Here is a 13289-nt window from a genome sequence, read left to right as displayed (position 1 = left end):
CAGTACTCTCTTCGACAAACGATGGATCCCCCAGTGTAATACGTAGGAAGCGATTTTCTGTAGGTTCGATTAGACAATGGTTGACTCCACTTTAGGAAGACGGGGTCTTGGGATTTGCAGAAAGTTGATGTCCTTTGACTCAATACACGGTGTGGTCTACAGCAAAATTCATAGTATAGCCTTGAAAGAGCCGCTCACCCGCAAGATGCAGTCATCGGACATCTATCAGTGTTGTTCGTATCCACGGCCTGGTTCAGCTGTACCGCAAATGGTTCTGCAGCCGTCGGGTACCAGCGATTGACTGGTCATACATACGCGTTATCGCTCTAAACTTCTCGGTCAAATGCCACTGGATCAAAACAATCGCAGTTAAGATCAGATTTGTTGTCCTCTAGGCGGAATCCTCGGCCAAAAAGCCACACTTGGGTGCCCTACCGGCCAACACGACTAACTGGGATTTCATTGAGCAGAAGATAAGGCAGTTTTCTTGCTCACTATCAAGGCGAAATTGTGGACCAAACAACCAATTATATTCCAGTACCAGGCGAATGCTAGTTGCCGATGGCGCGTCCAGAAAGCTTACATTGTATACAATATAAATACGACTCACTGTGCGTGGGTTTATGACCTGTTTTTGTTGGACACCCCTGGTGGTTAGTCCGGGTGCATCAGACCATGAAGAGAATTAAAATGGACCGGGTTCACTCCATTTAACGATAAACATAAAAGCCACCCTCCTAAGGTCGGACATCAATAGGAACGTATTCACCCGTCTTTGGCTTAGAGACTGAGCTATGTACGTGACAATTTTGTTGAAATACACAAGTTAAAAGAAACGCGATAGGGCCAGATCAAAGCGACCAGGCACTTACCCACATATACGAGGAACATGATAAAATATTTCTGATTGTACTCTCCTACACAGTTGTTTATCCTGAAAAAAAGTCGGAATGGTAGACGGGCATTACAACGGAGTGACGGGTAGTGGGGAATGAGTAGGGAAGAATTTCAACGATACACGAGTGACCAAAATGCAGCAAACTTTGGTGGCAAAAAAAGTCGTTTGAAATTGCACTGCTTGGGCTCAAGCCGGGACGTGGTCTTTGGATGCTTACCGTAAAAAATTGTGAACAATACTCAGAAATAAACCACATGTGACGGGCAACAGAGTAGAAAATTCGTCGCTGCAGCGAGAGATCAAGTCAAGGAAAAGACGATGCGACGAACAATGATGTTCGGGCTCAGCTTACTATGTACATTGAGAGTTTACTGGGGAAAATGTGTTGTCAGCGTCGATGGAAGAATAACAGCTCATACGCTCATAACGAAGGCCAATGAGTTGGTGGCCCTAAAAGGCATACTCATCATCATAACTAACAACACCCGATGAGAACACTGGTGCTTCACTGCCGATTTACGTGAAAAGTCTTATAGTGGAAAAAAGAGATGATGCGACAGCGAAAGGGACCCAGATTTGGTCTGCCAAAAACATCCGTGGGGTCTAAACCTCCAACACCCAGTCAGTCATTCTGGATAGGGAATGGACAGTGAGTATGCTAACGACCTCAGTTGGCCGCTATATCATCTACTGTAACGAGTCACAATCACACCATCCTAAAAGGCGACCAGCACCAATAGCAGTCCTTTGTTTCATGTCATATTTGGTTTCTTTATAGGTTTCCGTAACCTCACACTAGGCACGGAAATAGGCGCCCATTTCGGCACGCGGTAACTCGGCATGCGTAACACATGACCCAATCACCTTGGCTTGCAATCCTGAAAAAAGGGCATACTGGCCCTATTACAGTCAGTTTGAAAGTCCGCGACTTTTGAGGTTGACTCTCAATGAACCTGAGAAACACGGTTGAGACCCTCTGGTCTACACTTGCGAACTGATTGGTACTGGTGCTGTGATGAACCACCAGGTCGATCGATTTACGCAAAGAACATTCAGGTCACCTACCAGATATAGAACTAAACGCCAAAGAATGTACATTGTCCACTCAACACTGGTACGCACATGAACGTTGGTACCACGTTTGTATGGTCAGAGGATCAGCTTTAAGAGATATATCCTGGTCACAACAGCTCTAGCTGCCAGAGTTTCATTCACTGATGAACAGGGAATCAGTAACCAGGTAGTAAAACTGACTGTCTGATCAGTTAACTGCCTAGATGACTGATGAGATGAGAAATTGGACAGCGGCGCAGAGAAAGCAATCGCCATGAGATGGGACCCTGACTGTTGTCTGCGACCGATCAGTCAAGGTCTATCGAATTGAAGTAAAGCCGGCGCCAAAGGCTTCGAAGGTTGGGAAAAACTGCGCTAGACTTCCAGATTCGAGTCCACCGCCCATAAATCTTCACCATGATGACAAAAGTATTGAGTTTATTGAGCATGTGCAATCACGTGGGATGACATGTGGTTGACAGCGTAGCCATTCAACGTACCAGCAGACCCGTGCATTATTGAGTTTAGAACAAGGGCAATCACGTGGGATGGCATGTGGTTGACAGCGTAGCCATTCAACGTACCAGCAGACCCGTGCATTTATTTGCTCCAATCACTCGATCTGATTGAAGAAAAACCTCAATAGCGGCGAATCTAACCAGTAGACCATGCTGCAAAGTGATTTTGCTGGCGAAACAATCAGGGGTGGATTTCTTTCTTTTGAATAATTTATTGGTCTGTTCTCATCGATAAATGTGTGAGACTCCAAACTTTGGACGGAGGGAGAGGAACAAGAAGCCTTGTGACGAAAGAGATGCAAATGACGCCACGTTTGGTGTTCGCTTTTTTCAGGGCTTCTTTATGGACATACTCACCAGTCAAGCGGGCAAGCTGAGTTGACCAAGTTGGTCCCGTTCGACCGCGAACCGACTGGACTCTATAATTTTTTGCTTGACCGTCGTTGACAGAGGACGACCATTTGGTACAGGAAGTAATATACATTATGCTGAACCTGGAACAAGTCTTTGTAGTGAGATTCTGTTGCTTTGGTATGGTTGGGACCGCTGTACCCGTGTGACAAATGTGTGCACACGTACACAAACGATTTTTTATTCAATTTCTTGCGGCAAAAAACTGTCGTTGACATAGAACAGCGAAAACGAAGTGCATGTCACTCCACACGCTTTATTATTTGACCGATCACAATGGATAAACAATGAAACCTCCATCTTCGAGATTACAAATTAATTTTTTTTTCATGCACAAATTTGTAGGGCCTATACCCAGAGCCGGAAATGAGTTTTCAGCTCAGCGACTACTCAACGAACAGAACGTGTTTGTTCCGGAATCACCGAGGTGTGTGAAGCATGACTGAACAGCTCAGGCTGTTGGCAACCAATTGAAAGTGCTTCATTAACGCTAGAATGAACTTCTGGCTTTGTTCCTCAATTTTATTCGACGTCCTTGGAGCGAGAAAAGAACGCTCACACAACAAATCTGATCAATTCTATCTGGTAGCCGGATTAAACAGTTGTCACTCTCACCAACAGCAACAACGGTGCCGAGAAATCAGCACGTTCTAGCGGCAGAAAGCCTCGTGGTAAACAGAAAACGGGGATGGGGAGCAGTCTAGCGCAGATTTATCGGTGTATGTGAATGTACTTTCAAATTATCAGATGATTCTGTTAAAAACAGATGGCATGAAGCAGATAAAAACAACTGCTAGCCCCGTACTGCAAGTCGCCATGTTCTCTCAAACACCCTGACGTCTCGCTTTTGAGCTACTTGTCTGCCAATTGGGACAACACGCGGTAGTCATTTGGGTTCCCCACCTCTGGGATGGCTGCATATCCAACGATCCTACAGGTTCTGCTGAGAACCTTTAGAAATGAAACCTTCCCATTTGTACCCCATTTTTCTAAGCACAACCAACCAACATCCTTGGAATGGTTTAATCGTCTATGCTGTCAGACGACGGAACCAAATGTGCAATGTCATCAAAGTTTTCAACCTTCCTTCGGACTTGTAGATGTGACCAAGGATCTGTTCATCAGCTACCTGGAGGACTATTCTGCTGAGCGATCATCCGGTAAAACAGAATTGATATTGCGCGATGTTTTGGAGGTTTCAATAGAGTAAGGCACCTAATGCCCGAAATCCTAACCTATGGACTACATCCTGACTTGACGAATCAGACTGGAAACATCCTGACAAACGGCCTTGATAATGCCCTTCACCTCGGGCTACAATTGGTCCTACCAAACTGATACGTTTAGCTCTCTCGCTCTATTTTACCTCCATCAATCTCGCACTCCCCACTCACTGCATCTAACCTAAATCCTCCGACTACTGGCTTCTTGGCCAGCACACCATCGATTGAATCGCGCCTGCAAAATCGATTATAACCCGAACCTTGGGAAAATCGGTTTTCTTTTTTTGTGCTCCCAACAAAGTTCTCTTCCCCTCCTTTTGTACGAGTTCCAGATCTTCTCCACTATGAAACCCTATTGCCTTACTCACGATGAGACCCCATCCAAATAAAGTTCCCTTGGAGAATCCATTTTGTCTGTCATTAACCGACAAGATGTAGCTACCCTTTCTCGACAAACTCACTTCCTCCGTAACGCTCCCAGTACAGTTCAGCTGATCCACCTTCCTCTACTTCTCCAGTCATCCGTACCAGGATAGGAGCTCCCGGCTGACAAATAAGAATGATCGTTTTCACTTTTCCCATCCTTTGAATTCTCTTTCACGTTCTATTCGTTCAACTTTTTGTTCAATACCTTCAAAATCCCAAGCCTCGGGTTATTCCTCGCCTGTTCAGACTTCTATGACGTTGTAGACACACATTACTCACCATTCTTATTATTATTGTTCACATATTATTCACTTTCTCCGTATTAGGATAGTTTTATGATTTTAAAGTCGAGTACGCTTACAAATGATTCTTGGCTACGAATCCACCCTTCCAATTAAAAAAAAAAACAGAAACTGAGTCAATCAAAAGCCGCTGAGTCTCCTCAAGTACGCTCACTGTCCCCACTACTTATTCCTCCGTTCTAAGCTAGGCACAGCGAAAAGTACTTTTCTCGGCAGACTATTGTTCGGCTCCACCGAACGGTGGCAGTCTCAGGGGGAATGGATATCATTCTCAATGAAAAAAACGTTTAACAATGAAAGCCGGTCTTATAGGCAGCTCGCTGCGTACTCGTTGATGTCGGCAAACACAGACTCCAGACTATATACTGCTACAAACCACGCACACAGAGGTAGTCGCGACGAATAGGATCTGGTGCTGTGCTTTTGCTATTATAAGTGGAGCGAAGTTGCGAGTGGAGCTCGCGAGAAGGATTCATTTGTCAACCTCGAAAGTAGGAAATCTCCCGTACGTCTAGAGGAGGCCATGTGTGTAGCATAACTTGAGCCTTGTAACCACAGACCATATTGTCCGGAGGCCAGCCGTCCCTAATTACCGAACATCAAACCATTTAGACAGATGTGTCACGTGCAGGACGCGGACGAAGCGAAGGCACGCTCTAATTGGTCAGAATGCCAGCCAATCCGGATCGAGCATCTTTAACTGGGCGCTTCTCGCCCCCTCACGGAAATTTTAGTACGGAGGAACATTCTGGAACATTCTATCACTGCCCTATATATACAGTTGCAATAATTTCCGCTTGTCTCCATAAAGGGCTGTCTAAAGCCATCGTGCCTTTTGATATACCATAGTGGGTGGAGCAGGAAACCAAGGACCAATAGAGAGTTGCACGACCGTTCAGCAAGCCACAACACACAAACCCGAGAGGGGAATGACTATTAGACACTGGTGCTTTTTGTCCACTCGTGTTCACCTACATTTGCCAGACCAGACGGATGATCGCTAGAAATAACTTGAACATGGGAGCTTTGTATAGCCGACATCACACTGATCATCAGGACACTGATGGCGGTTGAACGATAACAATGGTATACAGATTTTGTGGAAGACTAGACAGCTCAAAGAGTCGCATGTGTGCACGTTGTGCTGGGAAAGCGGGTTTGAAGACATGGAATGGAGGTCCTGAGGTCAAGAACGTCGTAAGACAACAAGTGGATGAAGCTTGCAGCGGGGGGCTAGCAGCTATACTTGTGGATATCACATTTTCAGCTAACTAGAACAGATTCTCTAATCCGAATAGGGGAGCCACCTCCAGCTTCGAATGACAGGAGTCACCTCTTAAAACCGAAACGGAGCTTGAGATTTATTGCTCAGCTCAGCTCAGCTCTCGTTGCTGGTTCAAAGCCTGACTGCCGCTTGGAAAGTTTGGTACGACATCAGAGACCAACGTGTTCCTAAGAACCTAGGTACTTTAACATGAAGGGCTTCAAGTCAGGGGGCTTTGAGCCAAACATCTGGGGAAGTCTGTGGATATTCCTAATAATCTTGGCCCACCAATCCCTTACGTTTTAATTAAGATTGTCAACTTAAATCCGGCAGGAATCGGTCCCTAGGATTATCAGGAAATCCAAACTCTAGCCCAAAAGTTTCCACCTGACTGAAAGCTATATCGTCAAACTGCATACAGGACACTATCGCCATTGTATGGGAGAGGGTGTCCCAATACGGAATGGAAACCAAGGATTTCATTGATTAATGACAGTTTCACTAGATTTTCGAACCAACCGATTTTTCACTGTTTAACTGGTTAAAAGGACAAAGAAAAGTGGTACCGCACAGAAGTGTGATCAGATTTCAATCAGAATGAATGAAATTCGGTAATCCGAACAGACAACCGATCAATTTTGATGTCTGATCGTTTTCCTTTGGCGGTAACACTAATTAGCTAGACGACACCTATTGGTCTGGATGTTTCTGATACACAAAAAACGGAACAAGATCAACGCAAAGCATGCGTAAAGGGCAGAAAAACCAGCCAAGGGGAAACGTTTCCTGCTGATTGTTCAGACACAATTTCCCGTGCTTCTCAAATGGTGTTCAAACCAAGAGTTGAGACAGATAAATTAGTAGCGAGGATAAAAACGTACCAGGGACAGTGATGATCCATCCGTTTTACACAAGAATTACACACACGGCAGTGATGAGCTCGAGGCGGCCGAGCCATCGCACACTTGTTGCATATTGTCCAGCCCGCTGGGACCTGAAAAAGAGGTTGGTAATAAGCTGCCTGGTAAACAATATGTCTGCACGAAAAGTGGATGAAATGTAAGTCACATGATCACCACCATCGAAAGCAATATATCGATTGTAAGTACTAGTGCTTTACCGACGGACAACAGCCATGAGATGGGGAGGGGAAACACTGAATGCCAGCATTCCTAAACCCTTAAAACGATAAGCAACAAGAAAAACAATACCACGACCCATAAAGGGGTTTTCCACAAAGTAAAGAACCTATAACTTAGGAGAATATCGATATAAGACATTTTTCAAGTGGCAAAACAGGAATAGGGTTGTAGATGTCGAACTTGCGGAGGAGTGGCAACATAACGCGAAAACGCAGCTTGTGACTACTAATAACTACTGAAATGCCACGCTTTGATTTGTGGTTTCGTGAACGTGCAAACAGGTCAATTTAATAAAGAGCGAGCGCGTTACTGAACACAGTAATTTGATCAAAAGATTGACCAATGAAGATTAGCTTCCACGAGTGAAGAACATCGATTTTTCCATTTGTAAGAAAAATTGTGGAAAAACAGCGGGCAAAAATAATTCAAATAACCGTGAGGGAAAAAAGATTCCAACTGTTCTGAGACATTACAGCCAACAGCTGATACACAGGCTGTTTCTGAGCCAGCGTCCAACTGCACCAACGCACTGCAGTGTCAACCGCCGTAAAGAAAATGTGGCAGAAATTAATTGTGAAGACTAATCAGACTGAAACGAACCAACTGGTTGTGCAACATCAAGTCATTTGAAGGATCAATTAAACCCGCAAGTCAAAGGCGATGTACGGAGACAAGAAGTTTGCACGATCAAGAAAATCCCAATATAACTAGCTATGAAATCCTTAATGTCAGTAGCCCTAATGACGCCCAAAAAATTAAACCGAATCGTGGCGCCGTTTCGGTTCAGAGACTCTATGAGGCCCAAATAAAGTATGAAAGTTGAAAAACTGCCAGACTGGCCCGTCGTTGACAAGAGCGAAAAATCAGAGCCAGCTGGTCTGTAACATCGGAGTGGGTCGCATTCATTCATGTTGTTCATAACACCACCGAGGCTACAAAATGCGATAGCCCAGTGCTGTTGGTGGTCAACCTGCACGGTCATTACACACAAACAAACAAATGGAGTAGCGGTCAATACTGTCACAAACCCACACCATTTCGTACAACACAGAAAAGATGAACTGACAAAACGGATCCTGCTACCAGAAGATCGATTAGGGCACACACATTCCAGCCCGAAGACAAAGCCGAAGAAAAACCAACTGCCTGATTTACCTCGACAGATGTAGTTCCGCCATCGCGAATTATTTGGTATTGATTTCTTGGTATGATCCCAGGATCCACAAGTACCGCACACAAGTGTGAAAAGCACAACATCAGAGCGACTGTGTTGAAGAGTGCAGCGTTGATGATTGCCGCAAAACTGTATCGGAAGTGAGGGAGAATGGAGATGGAATGTTGAATAGATTACCCGAATCAGGAAAAAAGTAAGTCGTAGGAGTTGTGGTTTGGCGATTGTAACCCTACATCGGTTCTTATGTCCAGTCGGCATCAACGTCGCTTAAAAAGTGCAGTCATCAGTATCATCATCACCGAGGGCAACACTTGTGTGAGAACACTGGTGCTCAACCGTCCTATAAACACGTTAATTTATTTCGTCAGAAGTTTATAGAGAAGCTCAGGATATGTAGGAATGGAAGCCAAGCAACTGCCTAACAGAAATAGGCGGAAAAATTCCACTTAGCATGAAAACTGACGGTATAAATATTATTAACATCGGTAAACGGTGCTTGTTTTTGGTGTCCGCATACATCCAGATAGCTTACACTTCTGAAACTTGGAAAAACGGGTCTTGTTGAGATATATCTCGACTACTTTGGCTGGAAGGAGGGACAGATATCGCAAATTTGGTGGGTGATTGAAACATCTTGGTTGGACGACTACGCCCGGAAGTAACACAGGTCGGTGGCAGATTCATAGTTGGTGCCCACTATACAGATGGTGAGGAGCGCCACCTTCAGTTGAGTAGCGAGTACGTGTTCCCAAATAGGAAGAATTTTTAGCATAGACGTTTGCATGCCGCCTGGAAGCCGGAAACCGGTCATAGACTCATTTGGATCACGTGGCTATCACTTACTACTGAAGAGCTTCAATCAATGCCGTTTCTTCTGGCAACTCTATTCCAATCATATCATCGTGTGGGCTCGTTCCTCAATTCTATTTCTATCAGAATTACACATGTCGATGCGAAGTTACCCAGTCCATCACGTTCAAAAGAAGTCTGTAGCTTGAAAATAACGAGCTCACCTAGATGGAAAGCTACTTGAAATCCACAGTCAAGACCATTGTGATCATCTACAGGATGCATGGAAAAGTGAAAAGATGTACCCTGACCTTTTCGGGCTGTCTACCCGAGCAACCTGATTCGACCAAACTAGCACTGAATATCACCAAGATCGATAGCTCCTATTGATGCCGGGAAAACCATCCAAGCAACTAGTGACCATGGTAGCGCCACCACTTCCCCCAGACACCAGACAATCGAGAGCCCGAGGAAGGATAGATAGACAGAGCTGGCAGATGGTGAAGTTCAAGAAATAGAGAGGGCTTTCACCGCAGGAAACGTCCGCGCCCTACTTCAGCTAGTTCAATCAGTTGGCCTGATGGATGTTAGCGCAACGATTCGCGCAGAAGATGGAACAGCAATTCATTCACGAAATCGTTGTCTTGAATGACGAGCTGCAAACTCTACAGGAGAATTCCATGGGTTTTTTTCAACAAGAACTTCGAGAAAACCTGATGAACTAGAGTCGAAAAGTCAACACTAGCCTCGTGTGAGGAAAAGAAAGCTAGAAAAACTATATATCGATTCCTCAGAACCAAAAGGCTTGGGTGTTTTGCACCATGCACTTTCCACCATCATCATCATCATGATCATCATCATCATCATCATCATCATCATCATCATTTCAACTTCTCAAGTGTATGTTGTAATGTTGTGCTCCTAATGAATGGTAGTTTGTTTGTGGCTGATGGTCTTGCTATCAATAAAGATGATAATATGATGATGATCATCATCATGTTAAACAAGGAGGAAATACTGGAGGCTTATCGAACGAAGTCATCATCATATAGACTAGAATAACCTTATCCGACTAAGTTAGTTAACGTCAGTACGCGCTCGCCAGTGTACCTAACTACAAGGGTGAAGGACCCCAGATATACCATCTGGCGGCAACCCGAGTGTGACTGCTGCCGAGCGCAAACAACTGCTCGGAATCGCCGGAGAGTAACCGAAAGCCCAGCAAGATGCCACCTTAGAGTACCTGGGCTGTACCCAGGAATTCGTCCACGTTACGACAATACTGAAAGGTGGATTGACAAAAAAACTTTGGGAATCGTACTTTGACCTCGTTAAACTTCTTTTGCCTGTGCTCGGTGAACTTTCCTACAAACTCATGATGACGAGTGATAGAAAACAGCAAAAGCCCGAAAAACATAAGGACTAATCATGATTCAGCAAAGCACTCATGGAAACCAGGCGTTTTCCACTGCATAACAGGACAGGATGCCAATAGACCTATCTGAAGTAATTACAGCTTGTTGAGTTCATACCTACAAGTGCCATAGAACACCGCTCAAATTTAAGCAGACATCTCACATTTTGCTTTCAAGGGGGTATAAAATGAACCAAACTGTAAATGAAGATACCAAACAACGGTCGGTAGCTGAATTCCACCAGCTTCAAGATATGGAGAATGTTCCCGGGAGTGTCAGTTGGTGGATATCGAAACCCTGAAGTGTCAAGGAAGTACATCGCTGGTATTTGATAAACCGGCTTTTCCTCCTACCGAATCGAACTGTGAGTAGAACAGCGAAATAGGCTAACTGATAAGGATTTGGACCTGCCCGAGTTTGCTTGGGCCAAGCAACGAAATGAAATAAAAGAACACAAAAATTGTCGTAGCACGTTTGGGATATCATGACAATTTTCACTCACCTGGTCTTCAGTACCGGCAAAATCAAATGAAACATCACGACATAATCAGCATAGGCGACAATCAGGTAAGTCAATAGGACACAGAAAATCCCACCGGCATCACAACGGAAAACCATGACTGCCGGCCGATTAGGACTAGGAAAGGTCTGGCGAATATACCATGTAAAGCATGGGTGGCGGAGAAACAGCGCCCAGTGTTTAGGGTACTCCTTCTGACAGGATCTGTCGGTTCAATTTAGGTTGCAACTCTGTCGCGCAATGCACATAGGAAGGTAGCTGAATTGTCTTAGCAATAAGGTTTTGAGAGTTGACCTATAGAGCAACAAAAACCACGAGAGTCAGGGAGAAGGTTATAGAAAACAATAAAATACATGAATACAAGTTGAATAGGCCAAACACCCCAAAAACAACACAGAGCCGCCATCCACACTCCGCAAGTCTTTAACCCTCTACGGAAGACGGAAAAGATAGCAGCCGTTCTCGAACTGCCCCAACAGGCCTACACCAAAGGAACCTAAAGAGACATGGTTTGTGCAGAGCGATGTGCAACAACCTGAGCGCCCTTTACCCGATAAAATCTCGGAGGAATCAGACCAGAACGTAAAAATAAATTGAAACTCCGGGAAACCTCGCAGAAGGACTGAATCTTATCCTAGTGCGACGGTTCGCATGCCTCAGCAACCTTTGAACTATATTGGAACACACCCGAGCGGCATCCCTGATCTTTTCCAACAGAATGGTCAATTCACAGAAATCCGACAGTGAGCCCTCCAGGTTAGTTGGAACAAGTGTGGTAGCAGCCTGTCTCTCAAACGTCACACCATTTCGGTCATCTTGCGGGGACCACGGATGGCTTGTTGTAGGGATTTAGTTAAAGACCCTAATCGACTTACTGTTTAAGGAGGGACGTCCTAGCAGTAGTTCAGCCCACGTACAACCATGGGTTGCACAAACAAATCACTTGCATGCCACATCAGCCTTCATGTGGCCCGTCTAATTCACTCCGAATAGGCGGAAACGCGCGACCGCTGACACCTGAATTTTTCTTCGCTATTCCCTCATATCCCTCTCTTCCTCAGATCCTCATGACAGGCTTGCCAGTCAGACACATGGGAGTGGTCGACTGCGTACCACGCTCACATCTGCCACTTCACTTTCAAAAGTCACACTTTATTTCTTCACCCTTGTTTCGGCCTTAACTATTCGAGTTCTTACGCAAGCTGATCAACAAGCCGTTCTTGCGCTGTTGCCAGTTCATTGTATTTCTCGGGCCTGAACACGAGACTCAAGCAAAGCGACTGAGCTTACAGGACCCTTGCTGTCTAGATGCTAGCGACTGCGGTTCTTCAACTACCGCAGTTGGTTGGTATTGGTATGGCTACCAACTTCCACGGTGAGGCCTCCTTGTTCGATTGAGTAACTGTGAACATTCTGGTGTGGGCCGCTTGTCTATGCACCTCCGAAAAAAAACACGCACCGGTCATAATTCTCGCCACCAAAATGTTTTTAATAGTGACATAACAAACCGACACTCTGATTCTGTGAAATTGTATCGAGAAATAAGCATCCTTCTTCTCATCATAAAGAGTCAGTGTGATGAACATGACTGATGCTCTAATTCAACTGCACGTAGAGGATTATTTGGAACGATTCGACATATGGTGCCTCACAAAATCCGATATGGATGAGAAGAAACTCACTGCATATCATATTCATTTCGTTGGCAAGGAGGCGTATACTTTGATCAAGAATTTAGTATATCCTGAATCTCCAATCGATATTTCTTACACTGCATTGAAGAAAAAAGTTCTTCAACACTTCAAACCGATTAACTTCGTAGCAGCCGAAAGAGCTAAGTTCAATATGTTGACCCGCTCTTATTCTCAGTCGGTCCGTGATTTCGTGTTACAGCTGCAGACACAGGCAGCCAAATGTGACTACGGTGCCCAATTGGAAGACCAGCTGCGTGATAGACTCATTGCTGGCATTCAACTGCCCGAATTACAGCAGAAGCTATTACTCTGTCCGGATCAGAAATTTCAAACTATTCGGAAAATATGTGAGCAGTATGAAGATGTGAAGCATGTGACGAAGACTGAGGAAGCAGTCTTGTTAAATTATTCTAAAAGAAATAATTCAAGGATGCGGACGAACAACAAATTCAAATCTCAA

General features: G+C 44.8%; 2 protein-coding genes across 2 annotated transcripts in view; one reads left to right on the top strand and one right to left on the bottom strand.

Annotated features, from left to right (window-relative positions):
- The window catches only part of T265_04642 (hypothetical protein), a gene marked incomplete at both ends in the record, with an annotated part of 22443 nt that extends 19117 nt beyond the window's left edge, over positions 1–3326 (top strand). The window contains one exon of the mRNA XM_009169424.1: positions 3226–3326. Within this exon, the coding sequence (XP_009167688.1) occupies positions 3226–3326 (101 nt within the window). The remainder of the gene's footprint in view (positions 1–3225) is intronic.
- Positions 1–13289, bottom strand: part of T265_04643 (hypothetical protein) — a gene marked incomplete at both ends in the record, with an annotated part of 48361 nt that overhangs the window by 27101 nt on the left and 7971 nt on the right. Inside the window, 4 exons of the mRNA XM_009169425.1 lie at positions 873–934; positions 6977–7089; positions 8393–8540; positions 11118–11429. Of these exons, the coding sequence (XP_009167689.1) occupies positions 873–934; positions 6977–7089; positions 8393–8540; positions 11118–11233 (439 nt within the window). The remainder of the gene's footprint in view (positions 1–872; positions 935–6976; positions 7090–8392; positions 8541–11117; positions 11430–13289) is intronic.

The sequence above is a fragment of the Opisthorchis viverrini genome, assembly GCF_000715545.1.
Source record: "Opisthorchis viverrini unplaced genomic scaffold opera_v5_78, whole genome shotgun sequence".
NCBI classification, from domain to species: Eukaryota; Metazoa; Platyhelminthes; class Trematoda; order Opisthorchiida; family Opisthorchiidae; genus Opisthorchis; species Opisthorchis viverrini.
This window is presented reverse-complemented; position numbering and strand designations above follow the sequence as displayed.